Source organism: Eptesicus fuscus, chromosome 10 (assembly GCF_027574615.1).
Source record: "Eptesicus fuscus isolate TK198812 chromosome 10, DD_ASM_mEF_20220401, whole genome shotgun sequence".
In the NCBI taxonomy this organism is placed as follows: Eukaryota; Metazoa; Chordata; class Mammalia; order Chiroptera; family Vespertilionidae; genus Eptesicus; species Eptesicus fuscus.
Window position 1 is genome coordinate 85,705,930 of NC_072482.1, and position 17,939 is coordinate 85,723,868.

The window sequence follows — 17,939 nt, forward strand, 5'->3', positions numbered from 1 at the left end:
TTCAGGAGTCCCTGAGTCCGACAAAGCAGCAAACTCACAGATCTCCTCTAGTGCCGTTCTGTCTTGCAGAGAGAAATGTTCCTCTGGTTTTTGTCAGCTGTCTTCCTGGCAATCCACGGATGTCTTATCAAGTGGTGCCCCGGGATGGGGGACAGGGATTATACTCAGATATTTGGTCCCGCCCCTTACATGGCTCACTCATTTTCAGAATTTTCCCTCAACCCTGGATTTTCAGCTGTTCTGCCAACCTTTAACTCTTGTGGAAAGTAAGACTACAATTTTGTGAAATACGGGGAAAAAAGGCACTAACTCGAATTCTAACTCGCTGCAGTTGCTCCCTGTCAGTTGTTAGCACTTAGTTTATGCTTGCTTTTGGCCACTTTCCAGTGCTTTTAAATAACAGTTTATTGGGTTTTAAATATATATATATTTAAAACCCACACACATACATACATACACACACATACATACATACATACACACACACACACACACACACACTACAGATTTTATAATTGTTACTTATTGGACTATTTGCCAACCAGTTCCCTTTACCATTACTGGAAACCAGCAATCCCTAAATTTTAAAAAAATGTATTATGCCCTAGCCCAGTGGTCGGCAAACTCATTAGTCAACAGAGTGGCGAGCCGCAGTTTGCCGACCACTGCCCTAGCCAGTTAGAGCATCAGCATTTAGAGCATCAGCTCGTGTACTGAAGGGTCAAAGGTACACACCTCAGTTGCAGGCTCGATCCCCAGCCCCGGTCGGGGCATGTGCGAAAGGCCACGGATATACATATGTGTCTCTCTCATATCTGTGTCCCTTTCCTCCCTTCCACTCTCTCTAAAAAATCAGTGTAAAGGAGAAGTGTTGTAAAGACTTCTTTGTGTTATTAAACTTCTGTTACAACAGGATCTTTAATGGCTTTCTACTATTAGATCTTCTAAACAGGCAATAATTTTTATCCTTTCCCTTGTTAGATATCCAAACTCTTTTCAGTTTTTCAACTGGTATAAATAGTACTCTATGTGTTTATACTTGAGGATATAATATAATTACTTGCACTTGAAAATAAAATTATAATTGTTTCTTTAGGGTAAGTTTTCAGAAATTGAATTATTATATTAGTGAGGGTGAATATTATTCATACTTTTGATATATTTTGCCAAACATCCCTGCAGAATGGTTGTAACAGTTGTCAGTGCCAATTGTCATTAATTTTATAGGATTACTCACTTCTCTTCAAGGCACATAACTTTAAATTTATTAGGAGTTTTATTTGGCTAAAAAATTACTTTATTGGTTTTTATAAAGTAAAAAATTATTCCTGATTTGTTCCTTTTTTATAAACTGTGTGCATATATTATGCTTATGTTAACAAGAGTCACATTGAAATATGGTTGCATAAGCAAAATAGTGGAATGAGTACGAGCTTTAGTTTATTTACTTTAATTATTATGCTTTCCTTGCAGTACTAAGAATACATAGAAAATATTTATATTCCACTTTAGAAAACAGAAGGTATTTTAGAATATGTTTTATGTTTATTTCCTCCCCTCTTTTAAAAAACTACTTTATTGAGATATAATTTATTGAACTTCTGCTTTACTTTGTGTCAGTGAAATTTTTATTAATGAAGTTTTTTAAATGTGTCTGAATATTTTAGAAATGAAATAAGATGTGGTCTTAATTGGGTTTAGTCAGCTACTATTGATGTAAAACGGGTGGATATGTATTCATCGTTGTCAGTGTACGTGAAGAGTGGAGCACACATTGTCGAGTCTATGCAGGCCCTGCCACCTCGCTGAAGGTCATAGGCAAGCCTTCACTTTGCTGAGTCACAGTTTCCTTTGGCAAATAGTAAGAAAATACTACCTATGTGGTGGTTGTGAAGATTAATTGAATTATTTAAAGAACCTCCTACCTGTCATGCCTTCATTTAAAGGAGGCAACCATTGGCTATTTTTAAAGCGTGGGTTACCAATAAGTCTATGAAGGACTATTAATTTCGACAATCGTTACACTCCTTCATTTAGTTGCAGGTAACTCTAACGAGAATGAAATTTAAACCATTTACTTACAAACAAGACATTATATGAAGGTAATTTTAATTAGATTTAAAAATTAGGTTAATTTCAAAAATTATTTTAGACCCTGGTCATGGCCAAATAATGTAAATTCCTGAGTTATCAAATATTTACCCTTTATAATTAAGCTTTACACTGTCAGCTGTTTTAACCCATTGGTGTAGTTGATTGGATCAGCAGCTCTAGAAATCATAATGTCCTTTGCAAACGTTACATATTGTCTATGGTAAAGTAGTTGGCATAATGAGCAAGTTCGGGCCTAAGAAAGATTAGGAAATCATTCGGAAAATGGATGTTGTGATAAAAAAAGAAAAAGTACTCCTCTAGCAGAGGATGTTTTAAGAGAATAATCTTAACTAATTTCCTGTGCATATGGATATTCAGAAGTAGATGGATTTTTAAGTGATGATTCATTAAGGACTTATAATTGATTAGAGGCCCAGTGCATGATTGAATCATGCACGTGTAGGGTTCCCTACACGCTTTCACTTTCGATCACGGGAGAGCTGGGTGCCTGTCCGCTGGTGCACCAGGCCTTTCAGAAGCCTCCAGTGCAGTGGAGCCTTGTGAAAGGCCTGGTGCCTGAGTGGACAGTCACCTAGCTCCCATGCTTTTGCTTTCAATCGCGGTGCATCAGGCCTTTCAGAAGCCTCCAGCCTGGCGGAGGCTTCTGAAAGGCCTGGTGCCTGAGCGGACAGGCACCCAGCTCCCCCGCTTTTGATGGTCCGTGGTGGGACGTGAGCTCGCTGCCCCAGAGGCCCCTTCTGTGCCGCAGCACAGCCATGGCGCAGATGCTGAGCTCGAGCCGCCGCTGGTGACACGAGCTCAGTGTCCCGCTGGCCCAATTGGCCACCCCGGCCACCCCGAGTCCCGCCCCCCCCACACCTCCTGGCCAATCACGGACATAGCGAAGGTACGGTCAATTTGCATATTTGTCTATTATTAGGTAGGATTATTTAGCCACCCTGCAGAAAGGATATACTGCACCTGTCCAAAGTAGACCGAGATTTCTCACCTTTGCGGGGTGATGGTGAGGGATCACCGGACAGGATTTTCCTACTTTACCTGAGTAACTCACATATATGTCATCCGTCTCTACAGCTCTGTCTTACAACTGGAAATATTTTTTAACTTAATTTTTCTGGAAGACATGCAAGACAGGAACGATCTCTTACAGTGCTGCATATTTGGTAGTTGTACAGCAATTAAATTGCTTTAAGAAAGTTAGCTAACAGTAACAATTTGTTACATTTCAAAATCTTGGGAATGCCTTACTTTATTTCATTATTGCTTATGTTATAATTTCTATCTCCAAGTGAACATTTGGTGAATTTATTTTTGAATAGACATCTCTAAAATGGAAGAAAAAACCTGAAAACAGATTTCTTTTGGTTAGCTAAATGTCAGTTGCTAATGCAAAAGATAAAAATACTTTTCTGGACTAAACTCTTTGTAGTTTCAAAGCACTTTCATGTGTATTATCCCATTTGATCATGCTAACCTCCAACAAGGTGGGTTTTGCAGGTGTTACTTTGTTTTAAAGATCAAGAGATTGCTGCCTTAGAGAGTTTAAGGGACTTGCCCAACGTCACACCTGAAAATTCTCTGCATGCATAAATTTTGGGGGAAAATTGCAAAGCACATAATGGCTAAAAGGCAAGTTTTCTTAATGTATAAATATATCTTGCTAACAGCATTACTATGAATATGGATGGCTAATGTGGATTGATTGTTATATTTAAAAATTAGAACAGATCTATCAATAGAGGATTGGTTTAATATAATCTGATTATCCATTTTATGTGATAATATTTATAATATAGCTGTTAGAAATGATTATCCTAGTGTCGGTGATTAGCTACTAATTGAGACAGGTACCTTGCAAAGTAACGTATATAATACAATCCCATTTCATTGAAAAGAGCAAATATTAAATATATACACTGAGTGGCCAGATTATTATGATCTCTGAACGCATAATAATTTGTCCACTCAGTGTGTGTGTGTGTGTGTGTGTGTGTGTGTGTGTGTGTGTGTGTGTATCAGAGGTCCGGTGCATGAATTCGTGCATGGGTGGGGTCCGGCCAGTCTGGCCAGGGGGAGGGCACATGGGCGGTTGGCCGGCCTGCCTGCTGGTCGAACTCCTGGTTGAGGGGACAATTTGCATATTAGCCTTTTATTATATAGGATATACACTGAGTGGCCAGATTATTATGCATTCAGAGATCATAATAATCTGGCCACTCAGTGTATATCCATATGTTTGTGTATGCACCTGGGTGGATAGCATTGTTTAACTGGAATTGGCAAGTTGAGAAAGTACAAGGGGGTAGGAATACAGTATTAGCTTTTCTCAATTCATTTTACATTGTTTCACTCATAAGATGAGTATGCATTACTTGTATAATTTTCTAAAGTATAAAAATAATAGTACTGGGGGAAGCAGTAACACCAATACATCAATTAGACAAATTCACAAACATGTATTTCTCAAAAAAAGATGTGCATTGGCACTGAATATCAGAAGCTCATATATAAAGAAATGCAAATTAAAATAGCTTTAAGATGTGTTTGGGTTGTTTTTTTTTCCACCTAACAGATTCACCAAGTTTTAAACACTTTACAAATGCCCAGAGTTAGGAGCAAGAACATTCTTATGCATACTTAGAGGAAGTATGCCTTGGGGCAAACTCTTTAGAAGGTGATCAGGTGGTGTTTATTAAATTTAAATACATATTTATAACCTGGGAATTCCACTTGCAGGATTTTATCCAGGAGATCTACCCAAGAATTTGTAACATTGTTTATAATAGCAGAACTTGAGACAAAAGAAAAATTATTGAATAAGTCACTGCACCCCCAAACACACACACACACACACACACACACACACACACACTGACATACTAGCCAGCTGTAATGAGGTAGAGCACCAAGATATTTTACCTTTTCATGAAATACAGTATAAAACAATATGTATAGTATTCTTTCATTTGTGGTTGTTGTTTTAATTTTGTCTAATGATCATGCACTAAGAAATTTTGGAAGAGATATCAGTTAATTATTGTTTTTACTCTGAAAAATAATAATGGAATCCTATCTAATAAAAGAGTAATATGCAAATTGACCATCACTCCAACACACAAGATGGCTACCCCCATGTGGTCAAAGATAGCTGCCCCCATGTGGACACAAGATGGCCACCACAAGATGGCCAGCAGGGGAGGGCAGTTGGGAGCGACCAGGCCTGCAAAGGAGGGCAGTTGGGGGTGATCAAGCCTGCAGGGGAGGGCAGTTAGGAGTGACCAGGCCAGCAGAGGAGGGAAGTTGGGGATGTCCGGGCCTGCAGGGAAGGGCAGTTGGGGGGAGACCCAGGCTTGCATGGGAGGGCAGTTAGGGGCAATCAGGCTGGCAGGGGAACAGTTAGGCATCAATTAGGCTGGCAGGGGAGTGGTTAGTGGGTGATCAGGCTGGCAGGCAGAACTGGTTAGGGGCAATCAGGAAGGCAGGAAGGCGAGCGGTTGGGAGCCAGCAGTCCTGGATTGTGAGAGGGATGTCCGACTGCCCATTTAGGCCCGATCCCAGATTGGAGAGGGTGCAGGCTGGGCTGAAGGACACACACCCCCGTGTGCGAATTTCATGCACCAGGCCTCTAGTCTGGAATATGAGGCAATTCCTTTCCATGACATAATCTTTTGTATGTTTTCAATTTTTTTGCCTTATGCATGTTTTTAGATTTTAAAAATTATTTTAGAAAAGCCATTGCACAGCCAAAACTGGTTTGGCTCAGTGGATAGAGCGTCAGTCTGTGGACTGAAGGGTCCCAGGTTTGATTCTGGTCAAAGGCATGTACATTGGTTGCGGGCACATCCCCAGTGGGGGGTGTGCAGGAGGCAGCTGGTCGATGTTTCTCTCTCATCGATGTTTCTAGCTCTGTATCCCTCTCCCTTCCTCTCTCTAAAAAATCAATAAAATATATATATTAAAAAAAAGAAAAGCCATTGCACAAAAGAGTTCCTTGAATTAAACAAATTGATCTTTATAGGAAACTAAGAAAGGAAAATTAAAATGATTAAATTGTGGTTTTTTTCCTTATAATTGCTTCCTATGGTTATTAGAGCAAAAACTAAAAACAGAACTCATACTTTCCTTTATCATGGCCATTCCTATCTCAATCTTTCCCATATTCTTAAATAGCACCAGTAACCACCCAGCTGCTAAAGCCAAAAAACTAGAAATCATCTTTCATTTCTGTCTTCCCTCATCCCCAATGCCAATTCTTCCTGACAACTCTTACATCCAGGCATAGCCTGAACCCTTCCGCATCTGTCCATCTCTACTCTGTCCCCTGTCCAGACCACCATCTGTCTTTTTCCTGGAGACCAGTTTGCTAGCTGACTTCAGAGCTGCTCTCCTATAATCATCTCTTCCCACAGTGTCCAGAGTGAAATCAGATCTTATCACCTCCTATTTAAAACCTTTGTGTGACTTCCCGTTGCACTTAGAATAAATCCAAATGCTTGCTCTGGCCTGCAGGTCCTGTGTGATCGGCCCCCTGTCAGCTGTCCAGGGTTCCTGTCAGAGAGTCCCTTCACTGACTGTCCTGTTTTCATGCTTCGTAGAGTCATGCCCACCGCAGGGCACTGGCAGGAGCCACCCCCAGGTCTTCGCTGACAGGTTCTTTTTTGTCTTGCTGGCCTCAGCTTGAAGATCTCCGCTTCAATGAGATCTCTCCAAGAAGCCCCTCTAACGAAGCTCTCCTTCAGACGGCCACATCATCCTCTTTCCCTTTCTTCTTAGCCCCTCATATTACAAGATAGCCGTGCTGTGTTTCACCGTGGCATTTTACTATTAACTGGAGTAGGTAATCTTACATTCTAAGAATGTACATTTTGCCCATGGGGCCCAAGAGAGCATTTTTCATTTGGAATCAGGGGAGAAATAGCTCATAAACAGGGTTATTGTTCTTCCATTGACATTTAAGGAAAAAGAAGGCACTCATCAAAGCTGTGAGATTTATTTTGTACTAGGAAAGCCCCAATCCGTAAAACTCCAGAATCCTCCTACCAGCTCATTGCATTATTTCACAGCAGTTCATTTCCGACCAGACCTCTGAGGCAAGTCCTGGTCTTACTCTGGCATAATCTCATCCCCTAAATTCATCCCCTCCCCATCAATTCCAGATTCCTCTGTCTCTCCGAGGTTCTCTTCACGAATCACCAAATCCTGCCCTCGGCCCGGAGCAGGAAGCTAAGGAGGGAGGGTTTTCTCTCTCTTCCTGTTCCTAAAGGTAAAATGAGTGTGATTATTGTTTGTCAGTTCAAAATACTATTTCGATGTCTTCATTTTTTTTAGCTTTATAAATGTTTTCCAGCAAATTAAAGTTGCCACAAGCTACAACTTTTTATGTGAGCACTTATTTATCTAAGTATTTCCTTAAAGGTCAAAGGAATGATTGTGTGGTCTCAAGTTACTCTATTGATGTTTTCATTTTACAGAGCTAACAGACATTACATAATAAAGATTTTTTTAAAGCTACAGTTGTTCATGTCTGTCCACACTCATATATTTTGAATATGTCTGCCAGGAAATAGGTAGTTTTACTATCGAAGTTCCACCAACCATTTACTTAGCACAGGTGACCCTTGAACAACATGGGGGTGAGGGGTGCCTGTCCCCACACACAGCTGAAAATCCACGTGTAACTTTTGACTCCCAAAAACTTAACTACTAATAACAGACTGTTGACCGAAAGTCTTACCAATCATGTAAATAGTTGATTAGCACATATTTTGTATGTGTTATACACTGTATTCTTCAATAAAGTAAGCTAGAAAAAAGTTATTTAAAAAATCATAAGGAAGAGAAAATACATTTACAATATTTATTGGAAAAATAATCCAGGTATAAGTGGACCCACACCATTCAAACTCCTGTGGCTCAAAGGTCAACCGTGCTTTGAAACACTTTTTAATGTTCATATCAGCATAGGAGGCTACCAACAGTTGAGACCATGTGAACGACCCATTTTGATTATTCTTATTTTGCAGATGGTAGGAGTTCAGTTACATTTTTCAGATTTTTTCCTATAATATAAAGAAACTAATTGCTAAAAATATATAAACATGTAAGCTAAAGGAAAACATAAATACATATACACTATTTTAACCAGAAGTAATAAGACTTGCTTAGAGTATTTCCTGAATTTAAAAGTATATATATGAATTATAGTTATGTTTGAAAGGGATTTGTTGCTTCCATATATAAATGCAACAATCAACAAATTATGGCATCTACTATGCAAAAACTTATTTGAGGAGGTGACGGAGGTAAAAGAAACAGAAGAGTGCCTCTACATTTAGGATGCACCGATATTCTCCAGCTAGAGAGATGTGTTTACGCAGGTAGAAAGTTAAATAACAGAGGTGTCACAAGGCAGCATAGAGCTCATTACAGGCAGGTTACACTTTGCAGTGCTTATATTTTATATGCGGGAGTCACTGCGGGCCGAAACGGGACAGACAGTGCTTTCCTTGTAGTAGCTCATGTTCTGTTGAGGATATCTGTCTTCATTGTTGAGTTTTCCTCAGCAATTTGTTCTTCCTCTGGATTCTTTATTCTCCATTATCCTCTTTATTCTTTTGTCACGCTTTTTCAAATCTTTATGTCTTTAAAACTTTAGTTGCTATACTGTTTCATAACATAGTCTTCCACAGGCTCTAAACCATAAGTTGTAGGCAGAAGGCAGGAAAATGAGAATGAGGTAGCATGATAGCTTTATTCTCCAGCATCTGTTCTCAGTGATCCTGAATCTGTTCATTCTAACCACAAGCTATGCACACATTTTTGTTTATGTGATACTTCTTACGGAAAAACTCAAAACTAAGAAAAGCTAGCATTTTCAATAATAAGGCGGTTTAATTAACTGTCAAACTTTCTTAAGATGTTAAGAGAATTGTCTGAATTTACATAATGCAGCTTAACACACTAATTATTGGCCCTGATTACCTAGACATCATTTATTTTCTTGAACTTTCTTGCTGTTAATTTATCATTTGGGAATTTTTAATAGCATTTGTAGCATTTAGCAACATTTTCCCACTACAGGCTTCTTAATTTAGCATTTATTTTACTGATTTTGCAATTTATTGTCTACTCTGAAGTATAATGATAACTAATTTATTTAGCATCTGGTGATGAATCTTTCCCAATTACTCCCAAGTAGTTTAATATCTGGAAAAAAAACCTACAGTGAGGATCTGCTGAACTTCATATTGTGATATCACTGTGTTTCAGATACCAGTCAGACAAAGTTCACTTTCTTTTATTAAAAGTTAATTAGACCCACTTGATCTCTTCCCTAAAGACCTCTAAGGAATGCCCATAGGAAAAACAGAAATTGTTCTCCAGAAAAAAATTGTTTTACCTCTACTCAAGTGCCTGAACAAAAGTTTAATTGAGTTGCCATTGATGCCCCAAAGCTCCAAAATTTCAGAACAGACGATCTTGACCATTAAAAGAACCTTAACAGGTTTCCTACAGTGTTTGATGGGTACACTCCACAGTTCCTGGCACATGTAAGCACTCAGTCAATTAGGGTCAACTGACTGACTCAATCTTACTTGCTGAGTTTGGCAAGATACCCACAAAGTGCTCATCTTTTAACATGTTGAACAAAATCATTGAATATTATTCTTTCCTACCTCAGAATTTCGGCCAGAAACTTACATTAGTTGTGGCATAATGGATAGTAAGATGTCCTTTTCCATTAGTAATTGCTCCATAGCTTTAGCTGCATCTTAAGGTCAATGGTGCCAGAGTTTTAGCTCCTGGGCCAAGTAGTTTCCCCAGTTGTTGAGAGGCTAGCCTTAGTTGCCAATGTTTTTATCTCATTAAAAAAAAAGACACCAGAAAAGAAAAATTACCTACTATCATTATTTCATCTTAATGAAAAAAGATAAGCCTGACATCACAAAAATGGGAAGGACAAAAAAGACAATCATTTCAGCTGAATAAAATTTAGCCTTCATAAAAATTTACCATCCTGTCCTTACTTTCCTTATTTCATCATAAGTCTTAGAAAACACAACTTCAGACCACTTCAAGTTTGTGATTGTAGCCTACGTGATCAGCCTAGAAAGAATTTTTTTAAATATATTTTTATTGATTTCAGAGAGGAAGGAAGAGGGAGAAAGAGATAGAAACATCAATGATGAAAGAGAATCATTGATCGGCTGCCTCCTGCATGCCATACACTGGGGATCGAGCCTGCAACCTGGGCATGTTCCCTGACCAGAATTGAACTGTGACATCCTGGTTCATAGGTCGATGCTCAACCACTGAGCCCTGCTGGCCAGGCTAGAATGGATGTGTTTTTCCTTAAATTGACTATAAGAGAGCTATATGGTGACACTAATATAAGATTAAATTATTTACATATGTTAGGGGTGGAAACCAATGACACAACACTTTCATTATTGTTTTTTCATTTTATTAAATGAAACATGTATCAAGTGCCTCTGTTTGTTGGCACTGCCCTGGACTTAGGGATTACACAGGTGTATCAACCAGTCAGTCCCTGAGGATCTTAGACTGGAAGAAGAGAGCAGTCCTGGACATTCTGGTTCCTGAAAGACTGTAGAACAGAATCTGGAGAATTAAAAGCCAGGGTCTGTGCTAATTGCATTTAGTTTGATTCAAAGATGAGTCATAGACCCATTGAATGAAAGACAGACAAAGCGATGAATAAAAGCCCAATTTTTACTGAAGTCTTGAATCGTAAGTAATGTCTTTTAATGATGATTTGTGTTAAAAATCTTACAACAATGGAGCAAATGTATATATAAAACCAAAGGAAGGGGATGTCTGGCAAATTGATATTAGTGGATTACCATTTCTGAAGACGGACTGTACTATGCTCCTGTTTATCCTGAGGTTTTTAGAAAAGTGTCTGCATAAAAATGCTTGTCTGTAGCATCCCTCCCCAGGGTTAAAGGATATGATGCAGTGACTTTCAGCAATGGATCTGAGATATCCCAGGAATTCTAGAGGCTACCAAATGGAACTTGGCAGGCCCATGCTGTAAAGAGAAACAACTCCACAGTGGACATTTATGCCTCCAATACACATTCCCAAATCCATCCCCATTATCACTTCAGACAATTAAACTAACATCTTCCAGCTGGTATCTATGTAGATATTTTTGTGTGAATATAAGTTTGCCTAAAAAAAAAACAAAAAACACATATTGCTAAATCGTTTATAGAGGCAAAAATAAATAAATAAATTAGACTCAATGTCCTTTAGTAGGGGTATGTTTAAATAAATTAGAATTTATCCAATCAGATACTGCGCATTCAACATTAATAATAATATACATTAATTGGCATGAGGCATGTTCATGAAAAAATGTAGTGTATATTTGAAACAATGTATAGAATAAGATTTGTTTTTAAGTTCAGTAAAGTAAATGTATTTGCATGCCTGCACAGCCTACATGCACTGAAATGCCTTTTCATCAGTACTGTTGATAGGATATCCCAGTATATGCCTAATAACTGGGCAGAAGCTACATTCCATTATTGCAGTCTGTTGATTATGGTAGACAAGAAGATCTAACCCAAAGGACAACTTGAAACAGAATTTTGGCATCTGTGGACCTCACGAGCAGATTAGTTACAGAATTAGAGAGGGCTTCTCACCATCTCAGTCTTTGTAACTCCCAGCCTCTCCTCCAATCCTCAACAGTCAGATACAGGGCCCACAGTATTGAGGGTGAGAATACCCTAAAACAATCTTTGATAGTCACATACAAGGGCAGCAGTATTGAGAGCGAGAATAAACTAAAATGAAAGTGTTCCATTTCAATCCTGCAGTAAACCCCATAATACAAAGCAAGATATGGCTAATTTAAAAAACGTTATTTTGGCGCTTTGTTAAAAAATGTAAGTATGGAAATCCTTTGGAGATTTAGCCCACATGCTGCTGTTCAGAGGTAATAAGCTGTAGATTTTGAATCAATGTCATCAAATGGCTGCCCTTACTCCCCTTTTTCTTTTTCCCGGGGGACAGACCCTGGGGGAGTGGTCCTCCTAAGGCTGATTCTCCAAGGGTGGCCTTCATAGAACCTTGACTAGTTTTAGAACGCCAGCCCCTGCAACTGTTGGCTCAACTCTTAGTGGGGTCCCAGACCACAAACCGGAAAGCATGGTGCTGTGTGAACACTTCAGAAAGGAGGCATTCGTAATGAGTGACGACGAAATCACTTACGCTCAACATCACCGAGCTTTGGGAATACAGTTAAACGGAGCCATCATTTATGAACTTTCTAATGAGTCTTTTCTAATTTGTGCTAAAACCCAAAAGGAATGATATTAAGTTACCTGCTCTTTCGAAATAAATATCCATGTGCGCCTCACCGTTTGCATATATAAGTAAGGCCTCACCATAATACACTGAATGTGGGGGACTTTTTTCTCCTAAAACTTGTTAAACTCCATTGCCCCCCAGGGAGTAAGCTGTATTCCGTACTATGACCTTGAAGGGAGTTTGTTTACTCCTCAGCTAATCAGAAATTATTCAGGCATTAATCCTCAAGAAAATTTTTATTGGCCCATTTCCCATTTCGCATAGAATAGCAAGCAGCAAGGAAAACGGAATTTGAAAGTCAGAGCTAATTGAGACTTTATAACTATTTAATGCTTTGTTTATATATTCATCTGGCTTTTTGGAATTGTTTCAGTTCTATAAATTTTTTTTTTTTTTTTTTTTTGCTGTATTCGATTACACTGAGTAACCAAATGTATTTATTAAGGATACAAATTGTATCTGGGCAATAACTATAACAAAACTTTAGGTACCTCAATTTAAGATTATTTTGAAGATATATACCATCAATTTAGAACAACCCTCTGGCTATTTGACTCATTTCAAGCTCTTGGCAAAAGAGTTAGCAGCGCTCCCATGGGATTCAGCCCTGAGTAGAATAGTGTCATTAGTACTGTAGTTCCTTTCTTTGGTGCTGTTAACCATTCCCGGGAGAGAGAAGGAAAAACACCTAATGCCCACTGCTTATCAAGCTATGAGGTCAGTAAATAATTATACCTTCTTGTTTTGAGTGCAGTATACTGCCACTGCTAATAAACTACATTCAAATGAAGTCTCTAAAGAATAAAATAGTATTCCACATTTTCAAAAGATTCATAGTGATTCCATTTTTGAAGACATTATTCTAATTGTAGTTTCCAAAATCAGTTATTTTTCATTTTGATGTTTTGTTTTCCAAGTATGACTTTTGTAGACTCCTGGAAATCTAAATTAAGTGAAAACTTGACACATATATATTTGACCTTGAACAATGTGGAGGTTAGGCATGCCAACCCCGTTTGCAGTTGAAAATCCACATGTAACTTCTGACTCCCTAAAACCTTAATTACTAATAGTCTACACTATTGACTGGAAGCTCTATGGATAACATAGACAGTTGATGAACATATTTTATATGTTATATGTATTATGTACTGTATTCTTGCAATAAAGTCAGCTAAAAATGTTATTATAAGGAAATCATAAGGAAGAGAACATACATTTACAGTATTTATTGAAAAAAAATTTGAATGTAAGTGGATCCCTGCAGTTCAAACCCATGTTGTTCAAGTGTCAACTACTTATTAAAATGACACTCCAAATTAAAATGGGAAAACTGGAGATTGGAGGAAACAGAAAGAAATGAAATTAGAATGACACAAAAGTCTGAAGTTCTGTTCCAGGATTCCTTGAACCAAAACAAACACTTGGCAGCTCCCCAGATCATGCTAATTGCCTTTTCGTGTATACATTTCCATATGCTGACTAATGGTTTTGGCTTAAAATGCAGTCATTGTAACCCCATTTGGAATATTAATAAAATATTCTTTTCTTTCATGCCTGCCTTGTGGAACTAATAGTTTCTGAACACAAACTGTTACTTTATCTTTAAAGTATTTTTAAAATAGTATTTGTGTTGGTAAAATAAAGACAAAATAGTTAAAGAACACCAGGACTGCCTTTAAAATACTGTGATAATGAAACTGAGGTTAAAGACATTTTTAATTGAATGTATTGGGTTGACTTGCTTAATAAAATTATATAGGTTTCATGTGTACACCTCTATAACACATCATCTGTATATTGTATTGTGTATTCACCACACTGAGTCAAGTCCAAGACATTTTAAATCCCCTATTCCTTCAGATGAGATTCATTTTGAGCCAGAGGCCTAGAAAGCTTAACCTTTTGTATCATGCTATGCCCAGGGCACCCTGACCCCCAGACCAAGGGAGCAAGACTCTCTGTAGATTCATTTCCCTTTGTCACAACTCCACCATGTTGGTGTCAAATGCCCACTGTCCATATACATCACAAGTATATAGATTCCTGAGTAGAGTCATAGAATTTAAAGATAAAAAAGATCTTAGGACTCATTCCGTGTGTAACCAGAACTTGGTTCTCACTGTGCAAGTCAGCACCATTTCCCTGACATACACACATTTTAGCTGTGATGGCCCCACAGTCTGTGCCCCATGGCCTCGCTCAGGCCAACCTCCAAGTCTTTAAACTTTTGCCTAAGAAAAGGCAAGTGGCCTTATTTAATATCTAGATATAACGATGCTTTCTCTGATTTCTTGAAACCCTTTCTTGACCAATGCAACTGCTGATCTTATAATTTTACTGAAATGCATTAATTCTGTAGGTTGAAAAAGTGGTAACCAAAGCCATCCTTTCATATAACATAATATGTACTCTAAACTCAGCATCATTTCTGTTACCACGAGATAGCCTTTGTCAGTGCTTTCAATGTTCTTGCCCCTATGTAATTAAACAGTGATAGAAAAGAATGCTGTTTGCCTGTTGATATGAATGTGTGCAAAGGAGGAGAGGGGTTATAGGTAAAATCCTTTTAAATCTTACTTGCTTAAAAACATATCGAAAGTTTTCATTATATCTCTGGTTTTCTCTTGCCTTACCATGTTAATAGCGGGGAGCAAATGTCTGGATACAAAAGTAATTTGCATTGTAGTTGAGTGTGTATGTACTGGTTACATTGTCCATCTCAGGGTGCCACCACGCGCTCTCCTACCCTGCGCTGGAAAGAACCAGTCCTGGAGACCCAGTCCTGGGAGTGGGCTGGCTTCCTCAGCACGCTGTCCTCTGCCCTCTCCAAAATGAAGTCATCCTGCCCTCCCCTCCCGGTACTGCCGTACATTGCAGCTTTGGACTTCATAGTTTCTCTAAAACCTAGAAATTCGTAATTTTGCTTAATGTGCTCATTGACTTTGGTCAGTGATAGAATGGTTGGGCTATAAAAAAATAATGTCATGACAACATATTAATGACCAATTGCTATGTGCATTTGCCATATGTTAATAAAATCTTAATGTAGCTGTTCCTCCTATCTGGATGGGTAGATGTTCTTTCTATGTAAGTCAACCATGAAAATAAAAACGGACTCGTGTTCTCAGAACTTAATAAGTATCAGGTGTTTCTAAAATAAATGAATATCTGATTTTCAGATCTGCTTACCTTTTTAAAAATATATTTTTTTATTGATTTCAGAGAGGAAGGGAGAGGGAAAGAGAGCTAGAAACATCAGTGATGAGAGAGATCATTGATTGGCTGCCTCCTGCACAACCCTTACTGTGGATCAAGCCTGCAACCTGGGCCTGTGCCCTGACCAGAACCGAACCTGGAACCCTTCAGTCTGCAGGCCAACGCTCTATCCACTGAGCCAAACCAGCTAGGGCCTCTTTTGCTTACTTTTTATGAGGTGTACTATAAGTCAACGTTTTGAGACAAAGTCTAGATCTTGCTCTACAAAGAAATCAGGAGTAAGAGTGAAGCCGGCTTAGAAGTCACGTACCAGTTGTCCACGTTGCTTTCCTCTTCTTCAGCCTTTCCTGGCAGCTCTGCAGCAGGACATGCAGGCCGGAAGGCTTTACCCAGAGCTGTGAAAATAGAAGGAAAAGACAGAGGGGTTAGCAAATCTAGGGGACACCAAGAACTACATTTAACTGGGGCCAACCTGGAAAGAAAGGAAAGGGAGACTCCCACAAGACTCAGACGTGGCCTCAGTGGAACCCGTAGCCTTCTCTCCTGCTGCCTTTCCTGCCCTCCACTCACTGGTATTGCAGCTGCCTCCCGCTCCCAGCCAGCCCTTCTGCTGTGTCTCCATGTTCACATTCTCCCTCTCTCCATTCTTTCCTCACGGCTCCTTATTTATCCTTCAAGAATCAACTCAGGACCCCCCTCCTTGAAGAAGCCTTGTGTGATCCTCACTGTGTTGGATCTCATGTCTTGGCTCTAGATGCTCGGGGAACTCTACACACATTTACCTTGGCATTTCCCACAGTCGGCTGGAATTATTTATGCTTAGATTTCTCTCTCCTGTTATACTATAAGGTCTTTGAGAAAAGAGTGATTTATTCATCATAACCATCTTGCAACCCAGGATCAGGCATAGTCCGTGGCAAATAGTAGGCATTTAATAAATAGGCATCTGAACTAAAACCAACATGTGGGTTTTCAGATTTCTGCAAGGGAATTGACTGGTCAGGAGAATCATGACTTTATTCTTTATTTGAATTATTACCTATGTCTTGACAGTTTAAGTGGCTTTACAGAAATAAACTGTACCCAAGAGTATGATCATGTTTCAGTAGCCTCTGTGTGTCTGTGTGTGTGTGTGTGTGTGTGTGTGTGTGTGTGTATTTAGGACTTACTCTTTTTAAAGAGCATTTCTCCAAGATGAGAGGCAATAATTTTTGAAGCTCCTGCCTTTGACCCCTTTTAAATTTGAATTACATAAATTTGCTGACATTTTTAAGCATAGATTAAATATGTCAGGGAATGAGTAAATCCTTAGAAAATGTCCTTAGGATATAGGTAAAATAGTGTGAAGAGAAACATAAGAAAGGAAGTTCAGTAAATGGAAGGTTTGGAGAGGGTATGGTGTCAGTGGATTACTAATGAATCTTTGAAATTTATCCAATACCCAAGAAGAAACTGTATATCATGTGAATGTCTATAGCAGTCCATGGAATCTCAGGCTGAAATTAATTAAAATGTTGAAGTGCTATAGGTCGGATTTGGGACACGGTGGGGATGTTTTGGTATGATTTTGTTTAATATTCTACTTGGAATGGGTATACAACTCTATATGACACATGTACCTTCCAAAATATTTATCTGTTCATCACCACCAGCAAGAACATAGCAGCTTCTCTGTGACTCAAGTCAACACCGATTTTCAATTTGGAAATAGAAGTGAAAGCCTGAGACTGGTACCCAGTCAAAGACAACAATGCTTTCAAATATCCAGAGTGGACTAGGAGCTAAGGAGCCATTATTCAAAAGCTGAACCTTTCACTTCTACTGTGTAGAGCCGGTGGGAAAAAATGGAATTAGTCTGACCCATAACTCTTCAATCTATTCTCCTCTTTAGTGGGATTGGAAGGAACTGGCCCTGGGCCTCGGGAGGCAGCAGCATTCTGGCCGAATTTGGGACCCTGCATTTGGAATTTATGCACCTGAGCCAATTATCAGGAGACCCCATCTTTGCTGAAAAGGTGAGATTCTCCAGGACGCCTCGCATTGCAGAGCACCGCTGTGAGAAACAGTGTCCTCTGCTGAGAGGTTTGATAATATTGCATGTGGAAGAGAACAATCACATTTAATATAGCAGCCCTTCATGAAGTTTTGTTACATGCACCTTTCCTTTAACCAACTGTGAGCTCACCGTCTTTCCATGGCATGAGTCTAGCTCAGCGTGAGATCACCTGGCTTCCAAGGCTGATTCCCTACCCCTCAATCACGTC

The 17,939-nt window shown here is 39.0% G+C and overlaps 1 protein-coding gene across 3 annotated transcripts in view; it reads left to right on the forward strand.

Annotated features, from left to right (window-relative positions):
* The window catches only part of MAN1A1 (mannosidase alpha class 1A member 1), a 153,588-nt gene that overhangs the window by 110,937 nt on the left and 24,712 nt on the right, over nt 1-17,939 (forward strand). For all 3 annotated transcript variants that reach the window (XM_054722268.1, XM_054722267.1, XM_008140627.3), the window contains one exon: nt 17,567-17,690. In XM_054722268.1, coding sequence (XP_054578243.1) covers nt 17,567-17,690 — 124 coding nt within the window. The remainder of the gene's footprint in view (nt 1-17,566; nt 17,691-17,939) is intronic.